At 36.3% G+C, this 15433-nt stretch overlaps 1 protein-coding gene across 4 annotated transcripts; it reads left to right on the top strand.

Annotated features, from left to right (window-relative positions):
- Positions 1-1527: 1527 nt before the first annotated feature.
- On the top strand, positions 1528-14937 carry ube2q2 (ubiquitin-conjugating enzyme E2Q family member 2). Of its 4 annotated transcripts, none has more exons than XM_079858537.1 (13): positions 1528-1788; positions 3151-3255; positions 6509-6631; positions 6739-6795; positions 6895-7050; positions 10795-10879; positions 11181-11241; positions 11322-11412; positions 11524-11582; positions 11876-11924; positions 12002-12097; positions 12180-12246; positions 12332-14937. In XM_079858537.1, exons 1-13 carry the CDS (start codon positions 1630-1632, stop codon positions 12361-12363), a joined length of 1140 nt encoding a protein of 379 aa, XP_079714663.1. In that variant the 5' UTR covers positions 1528-1629; the 3' UTR covers positions 12364-14937. The 4 variants fall into 4 exon arrangements, with proteins under 4 accessions (XP_079714663.1, XP_079714665.1, XP_079714666.1 ...); XM_079858539.1 differs by having other exon boundaries at positions 1530-1788; positions 6895-7035; XM_079858540.1 differs by having other exon boundaries at positions 1532-1788; positions 6898-7035.
- The last annotated feature ends 496 nt before the right edge of the window (positions 14938-15433 follow it).

The raw sequence follows: 15433 nt of genomic DNA, 5'->3' as shown, positions 1-15433 counted from the left end.
AATCTCTATCTTTTGTATTTAATATTCATTTCGCACAGTTACAATTTTAGACAGGCATATATATATATATATATATATATATATATATATATATATTTTTTTTTTTTTTTTTTTTTTTTTTTTTTTTTACTGATATGGACCTTTCGGAAATTAAGTAACGTTCTGTAGAAACTGTCCTATGCGCCGCTAGATGGAGACAAATATCAACCGCAGACACGCCAGATTTACGGCCTTACAAGCGTTTGGATTTCCCACAAAAATACCAGTTAAACTACAAAATCAGTCCAAATATGCAGCAGGTTTTGATTACAGCACCATATGTATAGGTGTGAAACATTTTAGTAATAATAGTAACAATGATAATAATAATAACAATTATTATTTTTATTATTTTATTATTTAAATTATTTTATATGCTGGTGCAAGATGATGATCATATGGACTACATCAAATTATTTCTAGTCGACCATCCTAAAAACAATAAATCATAATGATAATTTAAACATATATATATATATATATATATATATATATATATATATATATATATATATATATGTGTGTGTGTGTGTGTGTGTGTGTGTGTGTGTGTGTGTGTGTGTGTGTGTGTGTTATCATTATTATTATTATTACTAACACTTACTATGATGTTATAATATATGTTTAATATATTATTATTATTTACTTATTTCTTTATTTTATATGATAGATAGTGCAAGTGGATGATCAAATAGTTTACTGTTGGTTCCTACTCTAACTCATGGTCGACCATCCTAAACAATAATAACAATAGATTATTATTAGCAATATTAATACTTACTAAGATATTATAATATATTTTTAATGTATTATTCATTTATTAAATCGTTTTATATTCTATATGCTAGTGCAAGGTGATGATCATATGGGATACTGTTGGTTCCTACTCAAATTATTTCTAGTCGACCATCCTAAAAAATAATAAACCATAATGATCATTTTGATATAGATTTTTTTTTTTTTATTATTAACCTATTATTGTTATAATTACTATTATTATTATTATCATTATTATTATTGACACTTACTAAGATCCCATATGTGTATTATTATTATTATTATTATTATTATTATTATTATTATTAACACCTACTACGATATTATAATATATGTTTAATGTAGGCTATTATTATTATTATTATTTATTGAATTATTTTATATGATAGATTGTACAAGTGGATGATCAAACGGGTTACTGTTGGTTAATAAATAATAATAATGATGATAATTATAATATATTATTATTATTATTATTATTATTGATAATAATCCAGGATGGTTGACGAGGAAAAAAAAAGACATTCATGTGAATATGAAAACAAAACCATCATCCTCCATGTATATACTGATCATCATCATCCCCATGGCCCCTCTCGCATTATTTGTTTGGCGGGCGTTGTTTGCTGGTCTCTCCCCTGTCTTCAGTGCTCCTCTCCTCCCCACCCCCTCTTTGTTGTTTCTCTCCTCCAGCCTCCGCTGCGCGCGCACACACACACACACACACACACTCCCTGGGATCAGCTGCGCGCTCGCAGTATCCGTGCGCGTCCCTTCCCCCCGCGGCCTGGCTGCTGATGAGATGAGTGGAAGATGTCGGTGTCGGGGCTCAAGGCCGAATTAAAGTTCCTGGAGTCAATCTTTGATCCAAACCATGAGCGATTCAGAATAATCGACTGGAAGCCCGATGAACTGAGCTGCCAGTTTAATGTGACAGGAGAAAAGCTGCTGATTATTCACTGCAACATCACGGTAAGATTCATCAGCCTTGTGTAGCTTACATGCGAACAAGACAAGGCCGAGTGAAATAACATCACCACAATCCCCCTTTGACTCGATTAAAGCCATCATAATGCGAATAAAATCATGTAGACCTATCAGAATCGATTGTATATCCTCAAACGGATGTCAAAATAGCAGATAAACAAGTACACACTCCTAGCCCGAGCTACATTTAGCCTGCTAGTTGATTAGCTAACAAAGTTAACTGCGTTGGCTCTCGCTTTAACTGTGTTTTCTAAACGAACTCGCCAGCTAATATTCAGGCTTATTTGATCATATCAAACACGAGATAGTTAAATAAATCGGATATTTATTTTATTCCGCGTCGGTGTGGATTTTGCAGTTAAGTTAGATAGCAGGTAATTCGCTTGTGTGCTAATTTAGCAAAAATGATACATTAGCTAACTTAGCTAAACGACGTTTTGAACAAAATGTTTTTTTGTCGTTGTTGTCTTTCTAGACCGACTTTGAGATGCTATTTTTGAATATACATGTTGTAATGACACCACATATTTTGTGTTAACAGCTAGTTATAATGTTGGCCATCTAATTTAGCAATTAATTAGCTGTTTTGTCGAAGTTCTTCATTTAGCGAGGCCTGTTAAGAAATGCGTAGATTTATCCATATCCAGTTAAATCTATCGTAATTTTGTTGCAATGCAATTGTTATCGTAATTCCTCATTACTATTATGATTACTAATGGTGTGTGCTAGCGATATTAGCGCATTTCCAAACTTAATAATTTGAGGGATTCCTGACATTTTCACAGCTATTTAGAGGACACGATCTGCACGTATGTTGAGTGAATATGAAGTCTACTAGATTATCAAGAGGTGTTGTCATAACGTTCACTATCTACGTTATGAAAACGCGCTGCAACGCCACTGCAGTGCAACTAGCTGCCGTGTTGGTGTTATTGAGGTCAGTTAGTTCGCTGAGTTTATATTTTGATGTGTGTGGTGCTGTAAGGTCAGTGTGTGTGGTCCTGACAAGCAGAAGCAAATCACTTCGCCATCATTTTGTCCCTCCAATGATGGGAGGAGATTTCAAAGTAGTGGATGGGAACATAATGTTCACATGATTTTACATGGTGCACAGAAACAGGAACATCACCATCAGCTCTGACTCACACTCCACTGCACAGGTCTGCTGTGGTCTCTTTTGGGTGTTCATTTAGACGAGTTTGATTCATTGGTTTGGCAGCTGTTGATGTGGCTTCTTATGCAAGTGGCTGAATGGATCCGATCAGACTTCAGTAACCTTGTGAAAGGACAACGGGTTTGGATGCAATTAGGAAGATGCTGATGTTGTAACTCTTGATATTTTTGTAGGAGTCTTACCCTTCAACGCCACCAATATGGTTCGTTGATTCCGATGACCCAAGTCTGACCGAAGTCCTTGAACGGCTAGAGGATGTCAGAAGAGGCAATACTTTGGTAAGGAGGTGTTTCCGCTATCTGAGATTTCAATGAGATGTGATCATCAAAATGCAACACACAATAAGTATTTTAATGTACATTACTGTTCAAAAGTTAGTGGTCAGTAGGTTTTTAAAAAAAAGAAATGATTGAGTAAAGATGCTTTAAATTGACCAATAATGTGACAGTAAGACTTCTACATATATCTGAATCCTGAAAGACAAATGTATCACGTTTTACAAGCGATATAAGCGTTCAAAACTGAGTCTCTCGCTTCTGCCAATATGGATCAACAATTTTGATGACATCACTCTGCACTTCAGCTTCTCATCAGATTTTCTGTCCAATCAAATGCTCTTTAGAATCTGAAGAGTCCCGCCCCCTGCACCATAAATAGACACTGAAGCTGCGGCTGAAATTGGCCACTTGTTCACACAATTACTATTTTCTATATGGTGAATAGCACATAATGCACTATATAGTGGATAGGAAATGATTCAGACAGTGCAAATATGCTTTCTATTGGGGCGAATGAAGTCTGGTTTTGCGTTAGTTGCACACGAACCGCCGCAGCGCTAACAGCCGTCTCCGGTCCAGAGTCACGATAGCACTGAGCAGATCATATACGCAAGTTGCGCAGACCAGAAAACATATATCTGACCCATTTGAATTCTGCACAGAATGCTATATTTTAAAGCTATATGGTGGAGAAACAGTTAGACTCGATATTAGAAACAGTATCGATGAGTAGAAGAGATAACACCAATGCTATGAACCAACATAAATTACACACTTTTCAAACTACACATCCTCAGCATGATTATGTTCACGGTTTTGCTTTAGTAATAGTTTCATAGTAAATCTAAAAGGGAAATCTATTAGACAGCTGTCATAAACTGTCAAATGCAGCTTTACCAAGCTCAATGGCTCTGCTTGAGCTGTGATATTAACAAAACACTATTGGCTATTTTAAAAAGGGGAGGAGCTGTTCAATTTGTCCTGCCCTGTCTTCCTGTTTCAGTGGAAATTACGTCAGCAATGAATAACACTGTGCATTTCAAGGCACTTCAGTGGAAGTAGCACAGCTATTTTCAACATTTGTAATAATAAGAAAGGTTTCACCAAATCAGCATATTAGAATGATTTCTGAAGGATTATGTGACACTAAAGACTGGAGTAATGATATTCCAAAAATACATGAAACATGCAATTCATACACACAGTGACCTGAAAACCTCTCTATAAAGAACATGTTTTTAAATCAAAACCCATTTCGATATTTCTTGGGAGTTCAGGAAGTCAAAACTGTCAGGTTGATGCAACTGATCCGATATCATAGAAATAAAAAACATTGGTATGACACATTTTTGAAAATAGTAATGATTAAAATGTCTACACAGCTGAAAGAGAAATAATTCAAGCTTTTGTTAAATGGTATAGTAGTTTATCAAATTCATATGAAATCAACAAGAATAAGTACATTTCTAAGAACGTGGCACATGTATTTCAATGCCAAGGATGCCAAAATTTTCACTGTCCCCTCCACAAAGTAATTTATTTCAAATAAACCTTACAGGTATAACTAATATAAATGAACTATTATTAAAGACAAATACTTTGTCCTTTGTTGTTTGATTTTCATTCATCATCTGTCACTGTGCCAATGCACCAATACATATACTGTTACACATGCGACTGTTTACGTTCACTAAAGTCATAACCAACTATGTTTATATGGACTCTCACCAAGACACAATTTTGTGTGAATTTGTCCATTCAAGCACAAGAACATGTCAAAGGGAACTCAATTTAGTATTCGCACACAGTCCTGGGTGTGCGCTCTGGGTGTATGCGTACACAAATCTTTTCAAACAGTGCTCAAGTACTGAATTGAGTTCTCTTGTGTGTTCTTGCGCTTCCATATTTCAATTGGCAAGGCTTAAAAACGCATGCAAATGATTAAATGAGAAACTTTTGGGTAATACTTTACAATAAGGTTCATTAGTTAACATGAACTAAGTATGAACAATACTATGGCATTTATTAATCTTAGTTAATATTCATTTCAACATTTACTAATGTTATTAAAATCAAAGGTTGTGTTTGTTAACATTAATGTACTGTGAACTAACATGAACAAACAATGAACAGCTGTATTTTTATTAACTAATATTAACAAAGATTAATAAATACAGTAACAAATGTATTGCTCATTGTTAGTACATGTTAGTTAATACACTAACTAATGAGCCTTATTGTAAAGTGTTACCTAGGGCTGTGCCGGTAAACTTGACAACCGCACCACCGCCAAAACACAGTTTTTGGTATGCGAATGCTGTTTTACATGAATATTATGACAGGAATGAAGCGCAAAGCTTTGTTTACAAAATAAATAATAGGTTAGCAATTAAACGTTACAATTAAATGTTACATCGCAGCCAAACGTTTAGATTCATGACGAATGAGAGAGTTGTGCGTGAGCCCATACATTTAAGCTTTGTCGGCTTTGTATTCTGTTTTGCTATCTGGTCACCCGATTATCAGCGTATTTAATAATATTCCATTAGTTATTCCACTGGACATGGAATCTCTTGTTTCTTTTCCCAAATCTTCACTCACCTCTCACCCATTTTCGCAGGGGACTATAAACGTGTCTTCCTTTGGTTCGCTTTAAAGTAGGCCTATTATATTAGCATGCTTTATTGTGGTAAAGTAGAAAAACGCTGTAGGACAGATAGCCTACCTTTTTACTTGTACGTCAAATTCTTTTTAACACAGTTTGTTATTAGACTTGGTAAGGCGCATCAAGTTTATTTGTAAAGCGCGTGTGATGTGTAATATATAAAACGCTGCGCCACCACCGGTGGTTAGTCCATTACCACAGTGGTGGTAAAAAGCTGCCACTGTCACAGCCCTAGTGTTACCAACTTTTGTAACAATGCAGCAATCCTTGATGCAGTTTCGTCAACTGTCGCGAGCGTTGATCACGCTGGCGCCGGGCTATTGGACAGTCCTTATTGTCGAGCCCTGCTTTATAATGCATTGACCCAAATATGATTGTGCTATAATCGTGCAGCCCCAATCCATAATGAACCTAAATCCACATATTGGTCGGTCAGGATGAGACTGTTTTCTTTATCTGAACACACTTTATCTAGCATTTTTTTTTCTATGTGACCCAATGCTTTATAGTAGATTAGCTGTTTTATATGAGTTAGTTTTTCTCTAATAAAGTTCCTCACCATTGTTACCACTTTTTCTCCTTATGCAGCTCCTACAGCAGCTGAAAAGGCTGATCTGTGATTTATGCCGACTCTATAACCTGCCCCAGCATCCTGATGTGGAGATGCTGGATCAGCCTCTTCCTGCTGGACCCATCAGTCAAGACAAGAAGGTAGCCCAAATCAGACCTACATAGCCTTCTTACACTCCTTCCTTTTCCCGTTTTTAAGGTGTGTTTGAGCTGACGGAAACTTTGTTTCATGTTCTTGTTGTTCCCAGCATGGAACAACTGATGAAGTGACATCAGAAGAGGAGGAGGAAGAGGAAATGGCAGAGGTATTAAGCTTTGGGGGATGTGAAGGCTTCTTTATGATTCCAGTTATGACGAAAGACTAGATGATACCTAACACTTGCTTTTGTTTATTGCTGTGGCAGCAGGATATTGAAGATCTAGACCACTATGACATGAAAGAGGAACCGGTTGATGGGAAAAAGTCGGAGGACGATGGCATCGAGAAGGAGAATCTGGCAATTCTGGAGAAAATCCGAAAGAACCAGAGGCAGGACCACTTGAACGTAAGTGTCCATTCGGTAAGGTACCCTTTTTATTTAACTTTGGGGTTGGGTGGAACACTCTTAAATAAGCAGCTTTTATGATTGATGCAAAATAGCACTGACAACCAGGGTCCAACGCTAAGGATTTTTTCTACTGGTCCAGTCGGGACAGTGGTTAAAATTTTTACTTTACTTTTACACCCACACAAAAAAGTAATAAATAAAAATGGGCTAGTTATTGTTTTTGTTTTTGATCCATGTAACCTTAATAGATAAGGTTATGACACTAACAATATTTAAAATGTATATGAGTTAGGCTAGTAGTTTTTAAAGACAGTTGGTAATAAAATAAGAACAAATAATCAAATTATGAGCAATAGCACAAATAAATACAACAGAATGAACATATACAAATGAAGTAAAGGTCTTTTCAGGTTTTTCATGTTGGTCTAAATTAGATTTCCAGGTACAGAAATAGTAATCCATCTTCACTGTATTAATATAGATGAACCCTTATTATAGTAATCCTGTCTGTCTTTCAATTGTCTGTCTTTTGTTTGATTAACATAAAAACAGACAGCAGCAGGAATATTAGGCACCTGTCACATTAAGAGCTGCACGGATCCAATATTTACACATGCATCTTATGTTTATGCTCACTTAAGACACAACCGACTATGTTTACGATGATACTCGACATTTTGACATAATTTTGTGTGAATTAGGGCTGGGTGATATGGCCAATAAAACACATCTCTGTATTTTTTGAGTGAATGGCGATATACGGTATATATCTCTATTTTCCATGTTTTTCTACTTGGATAAAAAAAATCTGTATTTAATTTTTTAATAAAGTTATTTCACATCCTGCCCAATATTGTCCTACAAACAGTGTTCATATTGAAGGCTATGAAAACAGCTAGCCTATAGCGTAGTCTAATGCTATATATATATATATATTAGGGGTGTAACGGTACGTGTATTCGTACCGAACCGTTTCGGTACAGGGCTTTCGGTTCGGTGCACGTGTGTACCGAATGACTGAATGCAATATTTTGTGTGCGGAACATAGGTACATTTTCGTGTTTCCACACGAACATATTAAGTGGCGGAAGTCTCCGCGTTCAGCGCAAATCCCGCCCTGCAGCTGATTCTAATGTTTTTTCCTATTAGACATTCTCTGGTTTTACCTGTGTTTTACCCGTCGTCACTGTAACAATGAAATAGACTGCATGGCGAAAAAAAGCTTTTCCGCTTCGTGTGCGCCGCCGCACTCTCCGTTCCGTGGCGCGCGCACGCACGCGCGCGCGCGTGTGTGTGTGTGTGTGTGTGTGTGTGTGTGTGTGTGTGTCGACGACCCGCTGCGCTCTCTGCTCAATGTTCGAGTCCGTGTTAGCGCTGCGCGTTCTGCTCTGTCGTTAACGGCCCAAACACTCCAATCATGTACCGATCACGCACTGGAAAAGCAAAGTCCGCTCAAATAAGGTGAAATTTCTCAGTAGTAACTTAGATTTCTGTGTCATGCTGGCAACAATGGTAAAATGACCTGCTCTGATCACATGCTCTGGTAATAATAGCTTTGTACTATAGCTTTGGACTATATTTTATTTTGATAATTATTAAAAAAGTGGAAAAAAAAAATCTTAAATTTATAATGTTGATTGATTATTGAAAAATAATAATACATTCATATATTTGTTTAATATTATTTTAATATAGGGCTATTTTCTGTTCCTGCACTGTAATCATAGTTATTTATTTATATTTTTCATTATATTTTATTATGTGATATTGGTTTGAGACTGAGAGTATTTTATTTAGTGGAGAACTTTGCAGCAGTATTTTATTTCTTATTCTTTTTTTATTTTATATCTATTTTATTATATTTTATTAAAAAGTGTTTAAAAAAGTGTAAACAAATTGTTACAAAAAGTTTATAGTAATAAACAACCTGCAGTTTAATGTTTGCATTTCTTTCCCTTACTGTACCGAAAATAAACCGAACCGTGACTTTAAAACCGAGGTACGTACCGAACCGTGATTTTTGTGTACCGTTACACCCCTAATATATATATATATATATATATATATATATATATATATATATATATATATATATATATATTAGTGGTGGGCCGTTATCGGCGTTAACGCACTGCGTTAACGCGAGACTCTTATCGCACGATAAAAAAAATATCGCCGTTAATCTATTCTCCAAGTTGGGTTGGGAGCGTTGGGAGCTGGCTCAAGCTACACAAGCTATGATGACACAATCTACCCGCGGCCGGGAGGAACACCCGGCTGCAACGCATCATATTCGTCGTCATCTTAAGTAAACACGGCTGAAAGTGAAAGCTGGTGTAAAAGATCCGTGCAACATCCATTATTTGGACTTGGTTTGTATTTAAGCCGTCCGACGTAGACTGTGTGGTGTAACAGTTCGGTAAGTTAACACACGACTAATCCGTTCTACCACCTCAAATTCAAAACGAAACATATCACTGAATACCAGCGCGCGCGTATTATTCCCAATATATCTTAGTGAGTGGTGTAGCACATAATCTCTTTTTATTAAAAGCGCCCGATTTTAAGAATAGTTGTTGTGTTTCTTTTTAACTGAAAAGACATCAGTTAGACAATATTCTAATTTTAAATTTGGGGTTTCATAAGCTCCAAGCCATAATAAACATTAGACCTACTTAAGTCTCTGCAGCTAGTGTACTTAAATTTTATTTATCTGCAAAATTATGTTGTATACTTACAGTTTTGCACAATATATGTTCTCAAAACTACATACACCCTTTCAAAAAAAAAAAAATACATTTAGCAGTTGTTTAGCAGGGTCTGTGTAACCTGTTCTGAAATGGTTTTATTATAATATCGTTATCGCAAGAGGCTGCAATGTACATCACAATATGGATTTTAGGCCATATCGCCCATCCCTAATTGATAGCCTATAGTAGTTGATAATAACATAGGCCTACCTAATGTTGCCTACGGACGGTAACAGTACAGTAGTAACCTTTTACAGTCTATGAGTAGAACAGCTTTCTCAAGCAGTTTGTGATGCATTTTGGAAACAGGAGATGAGCCCCTGGTCTAATGCGCCACCTGGCTTGAGAAATCCGTTCTCAAAGACTTACTTTTATAGTCATTATTTGGGTAGCACACATACTCTGAATGCCTTCGGCAGAATTCAAATGAGCCATTTTAATCTAGATTAATCTAGATTAATTTCAAAATTAATCTAGATTAAAAAAAATAATCTATGCCCACCTCTAATATATATATATGTATATATGTGTGTGTGTGTGTGTGTGTGTGCAAAAATGGGTTAAAATCACATTACATTCTAACATTGTAACATTACAATCTAAAAACAAAAATTATGATTTTAAATTCACTAAACTAAAAAAATAAAAACGAACACAGACTGATTAACCTACATTTGGTAACCACATTACTGTTAGGCTCACTTTACAGTTACTGTCATCATAAAAATACACTTACTTGTAGGTTTAAAATTCTACATGTGGCAAATTTATTATCCAACAATTCCATCAATTCAGAAAGGCACTTTGAGCCAGAGCCCTGCTACTCTATCCTTTCCTTTGTAATGTGTAATATAATGCAATAAAGCAAATGATTTGGTTTATTTACAGGTTGGGTCAGCTTTTTCTATTAACAAATTCTGTCATTTATCCACTGAAGAATAATTTGAAAGATTGCGTCTTGTAGTGCTGTATATGTTCCCTAAATGCTGTTTTGTTGGTCTCTTAGGGTGCAGTGTCCGGTTCAGTTCAGGCCTCTGACCGCCTCATGAAGGAACTCAGGGAGATCTATAGATCACAGAGTTATAAGACAGGTAATTTCAGTTTTGACCTTTCCATGTGTCTGTTCCAAACCTTCATTCTGCCTATGTAGGCTGTTGCCTTCTAAGTGAACGACTTACCTGTAATTTAGAACGGGTCCCTTGCCCAGGTTTTTTTTTTTTTTTTTTTTTTTTGCTTTGTCTGCCATCACAACGCATTTCTGAGATTGCCTTCCCCGCAAAGTATGTGATCTGAACTTGGAATCTGGGCACATTTTATGTAGCTTCCCTTTCGGAGCTGCCACTTCTAGGTCAGGAGATCTGTTTGTTTACTCTTCCATTCTGTCGTTTCCAGGTATCTATTCAGTGGAGTTAGTCAATGATAGCCTGTATGAGTGGCATGTCAAGTTAAGGACGTAAGTATGGTTGCACAACAAATGAAATAACATTTAGGCTGATGATGGTTTCTCTGAAAATCATTCTTCCGTGTTTTAAGGGTTGACCCAGACAGTCCGTTACACAGTGACTTGCAGGTTTTGAAGGAAAAAGAAGGAATGGACTACATTCTGCTCAATTTCTCTTATAAAGTTAGTGTTGTTTTGTTTCGTTTTTGTACAAAAAAATACAGGTTGAAGATAATTTGATTGAAAGGCAAGATTACGCAACTGAAGTTTTGTTTTCTTTCTTTCTGATGGCAGGATAACTTTCCTTTTGATCCTCCCTTTGTACGGGTTGTGTCTCCTGTCCTGTCTGGAGGGTGAGCGCCTTTCTATTGCCAGTATTAATATTTACATCTAAAGACTTGCACTTATGTTTGTATAGATTTATATAGAACACTTATGCATGTTAGAATGCACAGTCGTAAAGTTTTCAATTATAAATTCATGATGTTTTTCATGAAGCTTTTAATTTCATGAAAATTTCTTTCAAATATAATTTATACAAATAATGTTAATTTTCAGATTCAGTTTGTTAGAAATACATAGTAATTTGCTGTGTCCTGATATATATATAATATATATATAATTTTTTTTTTTTCTTCTCATCCAGCTATGTTCTTGGAGGAGGAGCCTTGTGTATGGAGCTACTTACAAAACAGGTTTGAATTCACTTTAAGGTTGAACTATTGAACTAAATCTGAAATAAAATCAATCTAATCTGTGGCGTTGATCATAGGGCTGGAGCAGTGCCTACTCAATAGAGTCAGTCATCATGCAGATCAATGCCACCTTAGTCAAAGGGAAAGCCAGAGTGCAATTTGGAGCAAATAAGGTTTGTCTGGCCGCCTCATGATCAGAAACCAAAAATATTTGCTTGCAGAAATGTTGACCCTTTCCCTTTTGTTTTTGTGCAGAATCAATACAATCTTGCCAGAGCACAACAGTCATACAAATCATTGGTTCAGATTCATGAAAAGAATGGTAGGTGGAGAAACTACTAAATGAGGTACAGAATTGATGCGCTTTGAACTGCTCTCAGATGTGTTTTCTGATGTTTTTCCTCTAGGCTGGTACACACCTCCTAAAGAAGATGGCTAGTAGAAGAATTGATCCACTTGCACACTGCAAACATGGGATGTCTGGTCAAACCTTTGCTTTATTTTACTAATGTTTTTCACCTCTTCAGCTTGAGACGTCGTGTAAGTTGAAACCATCAAGGGGACACGTTCTCGCTGTCTGGAATGCTCGGAAATTTGCATCGTCCTTTATCTCCTGCAAGGCTGGACTCTTTGACCATATCCCGTGACATCTGAATTTCTGTCTGTTTCTCTCTCTCTCTCTCTCTCTTTCTCTTTCTCATTTATTCTTTCTATACTGATGGGACTTTAAGAGCCTTGGTACTAATAAGGCATCTAACATGGCGTTTCAAAGTGGTCTGATCAGAGAAAGATGTGTTTTTCTTTTCTTTCTCTATTTTTTGTTGCTTCCTCCTCACTTTTACTGGAGCATGGCTCTGTTCAGGATTATTACAATTAGATGGAGATGCTCGATGAAGATGCTGGATCTGATCCTCTCTGTCTGCTTTTAAAGGACATTCTTTTGGCCATGGACTTTAAATGATGGTTTACTGAACTTAAAACAGGATATGGATGCAACTAGAGACAATGTGAAGACAATGTGCCACTGCTCTTGTATCTATAGAGTCCCCCCCCCCCCCCCATGCATTTTGAGTTAACATGTACTGGTACATTAAATGCTGATGTTGTTGAAGAATCATTATTTGCCACAATTATATGCGCAAGCTTCTTAAGCAACCCCTAATATTAATGATAACATCGAGGACGAGAAGAAGGGGCGTTTATACGACTCTTGCTCCAGATCTCGTTTGGATGAACTCCACTCAGTTTCCTTGCGCTCGCTTTTAGCATGTGGCTGATCTGAACAATAATGGACAAATGCAAGCTTTGGCTTTGAAAAGGCGAAGCGGATCTTGCCGTGGCTCCATAGTTGAACAGAGCTCCACTTGTATACTTGTAAATGGATTTGAGGCGTCTTAAATGTGGTGTTTATGTGAAGTGGGGGAATTATCAGAGTTGTTTTCACATGAGGACTTTTGGACTCGAAATGGGGGAAAAAGGTTGATGTTTCTCAAAATAACTGGGGTAATATCTTAAAAATTGTATTTATATAAGTGATATGAACATAACTCTTTTTTTTTTTTTTTTTTCTGTTCCCACCCTTAATTGTTATTTCCTGTTTTGAAAGATGTTCATAATTTCTGCTCCATTAAAACAGCTGTTACAGATTGAGACATTTGAGGTTTACATTACTAATGGACCTCTCATGATCAGCAGTACTTAAACCTAGAGTTTTTTTGATACTGTCAGTTTTATTTTGTGAGCATCGATGGATTCAAGAGCGCAAATAATACTTTTCTCATAGCACAACACTAAAAGAGCACTGTTTCTTTCCATGCCCGATGGACAATTCATACAAAACTCAAGGCATTGTTTATTTTACCTCTCGGATTTCAACGTCCAGTATAAAGTCTTAACGTTAACGGCGAAAGAGAACTGGTCAAAATACACCATACCTCCCTTTTTTTTTGTCTTTGTTTTGGACTGTATTATAAAACTGGCTGTCGAAGGCTCGCGCATGTGAAGGCGTCTTGCAGTTTCCATTAAAAACTCAGGAAAATCCATTTTGTTAGAAAATGCTTTTTCGGTCCGTTTGCTCTACCTATCCACTTCAAGGACTTTCTTTAGTTCCCGAAAGCAAAGAAAGGGATTGTTTTAACAGCTTCCTGTGGCCTCTATTTAGTATTTTACGATGGGGCTTGGTTCCATCGTAAGAAGTGTTAAAGGCCATTTGTGATTGGACGACTCTGGCTATAAAAATGCATCAGATTTCCATTGTTTACTGAATTTTAGTGCTCAATCAAATGTAACTTATGTTTTTGTTGCTTCTCACCCCTCTGACTTCAACTTTTTCCAGTTGTAAATATTTTGGGGCATTTGGGTTTAGTATTTGCACAGAATGTTGTGATTGTGCCTCTTGGATCTTGAAGTTCTTGGAGTTTGAACTTCCATAACAGGCAAGCTCTTGGATGCGTATTATCTTTAACATGGATGCAAATGTAATCTTTTACTCCAATCACATGTAAATGTAATTCAAGAGAGCCATTACAGCTGGAATGTCTTGAGAAACTCAAGTGTCTGCTTTGCGAGTAATTGCTGCTGTCTTGTTCCAGAGATGAGCTCGGTCTTGGGTTTTCATCGGTGAGATTTGAAAAGGCAGACCTTTCCGACTGATGTTCCTTTTAGGGGGTAATTCATCTCAGAAGTACATCGGCGTTCTCTGAGTTGCTGACTTGGGCTTGTCCGCATTGACCAAGATTTCTGTGACTGATTAGTCTTTCTTGTTTCCTTGTCCGAACAGTAATGACTTGTTTGTTTTTTGTTTTCACACCGAACATGAACCTCACATTAACTAATAACAAAGCTCGTCTCTGGTGCCATTTCACGGAATGGTTCTTAAAGCTCACACTGTTGGCATGCTTTCTGGGGTGTTTTTTTTTTTTGTTTTTGTTTTTTTTCCATTATAAGAGAATTTTGACCATGTACAGTATATTTGTAAACTTGCATCAAGTTTATGAATAAAGAATTTTACGAGGAGCCTTGTTGGGGAATCTGTGAGTGATCTGGTTGATGCATTTCGAGAACTTAAATTTTCATTAAAGGCACAATATGTAACAATTAAAATATTCAAAAATGTTTTAAATTTTGTTGACGTGTACTTGCATTATCCCAAATGTTTCCAAAAATGTTTAAATCCAGAGAAATTAGCAATTTTAAACAGTGTAATGCACCGTGTCATCTGTTGATGACATATTCGCGTTACCCTCAATTTCCATGAGAAAAATCAAAATCACTATAACGTTTTATTGGATTGTTTGGATACATTTATCAACAGAAAACTAATCATTGTTTTATAGCTCAACACGGTCTTATTTGAATCTCATTTTCTTGATTTACTGCGAGTAACACATTTGTACCCAAAAAGTAGATCAGACAACACTATTTTGTCAAGTGGCTATTAACATGCACTGTAAAAAAGGATTGCTGTGATTATTTATCACAACTTAAAGTATGTTCATGCTTGACTTAAA

The sequence above is a fragment of the Squalius cephalus genome (genome assembly GCF_949319135.1).
Source record: "Squalius cephalus genome assembly, chromosome: 23".
NCBI lineage: Eukaryota > Metazoa > Chordata > Actinopteri > Cypriniformes > Leuciscidae > Squalius > Squalius cephalus.
Note: the sequence above shows the minus strand (reverse complement) of the source record. Positions and strands in the feature narration are given on the sequence as shown.

Coding starts and splice junctions, on each gene's coding strand:
- ube2q2 (XM_079858537.1), top strand. CDS start 1,630: ATGTCGGTGTCGGGGCTCAAGGCCGAATTAAAGTTCCTGGAGTCAATC. Junction 7,051..10,794: donor TGAACGTAAGTGTCCATTCG/GTAAGGTACCCT, acceptor TTGGTCTCTTAG/GGTGCAGTGTCCGGTTCAGT. Junction 11,242..11,321: donor TGGCATGTCAAGTTAAGGAC/GTAAGTATGGTT, acceptor CCGTGTTTTAAG/GGTTGACCCAGACAGTCCGT.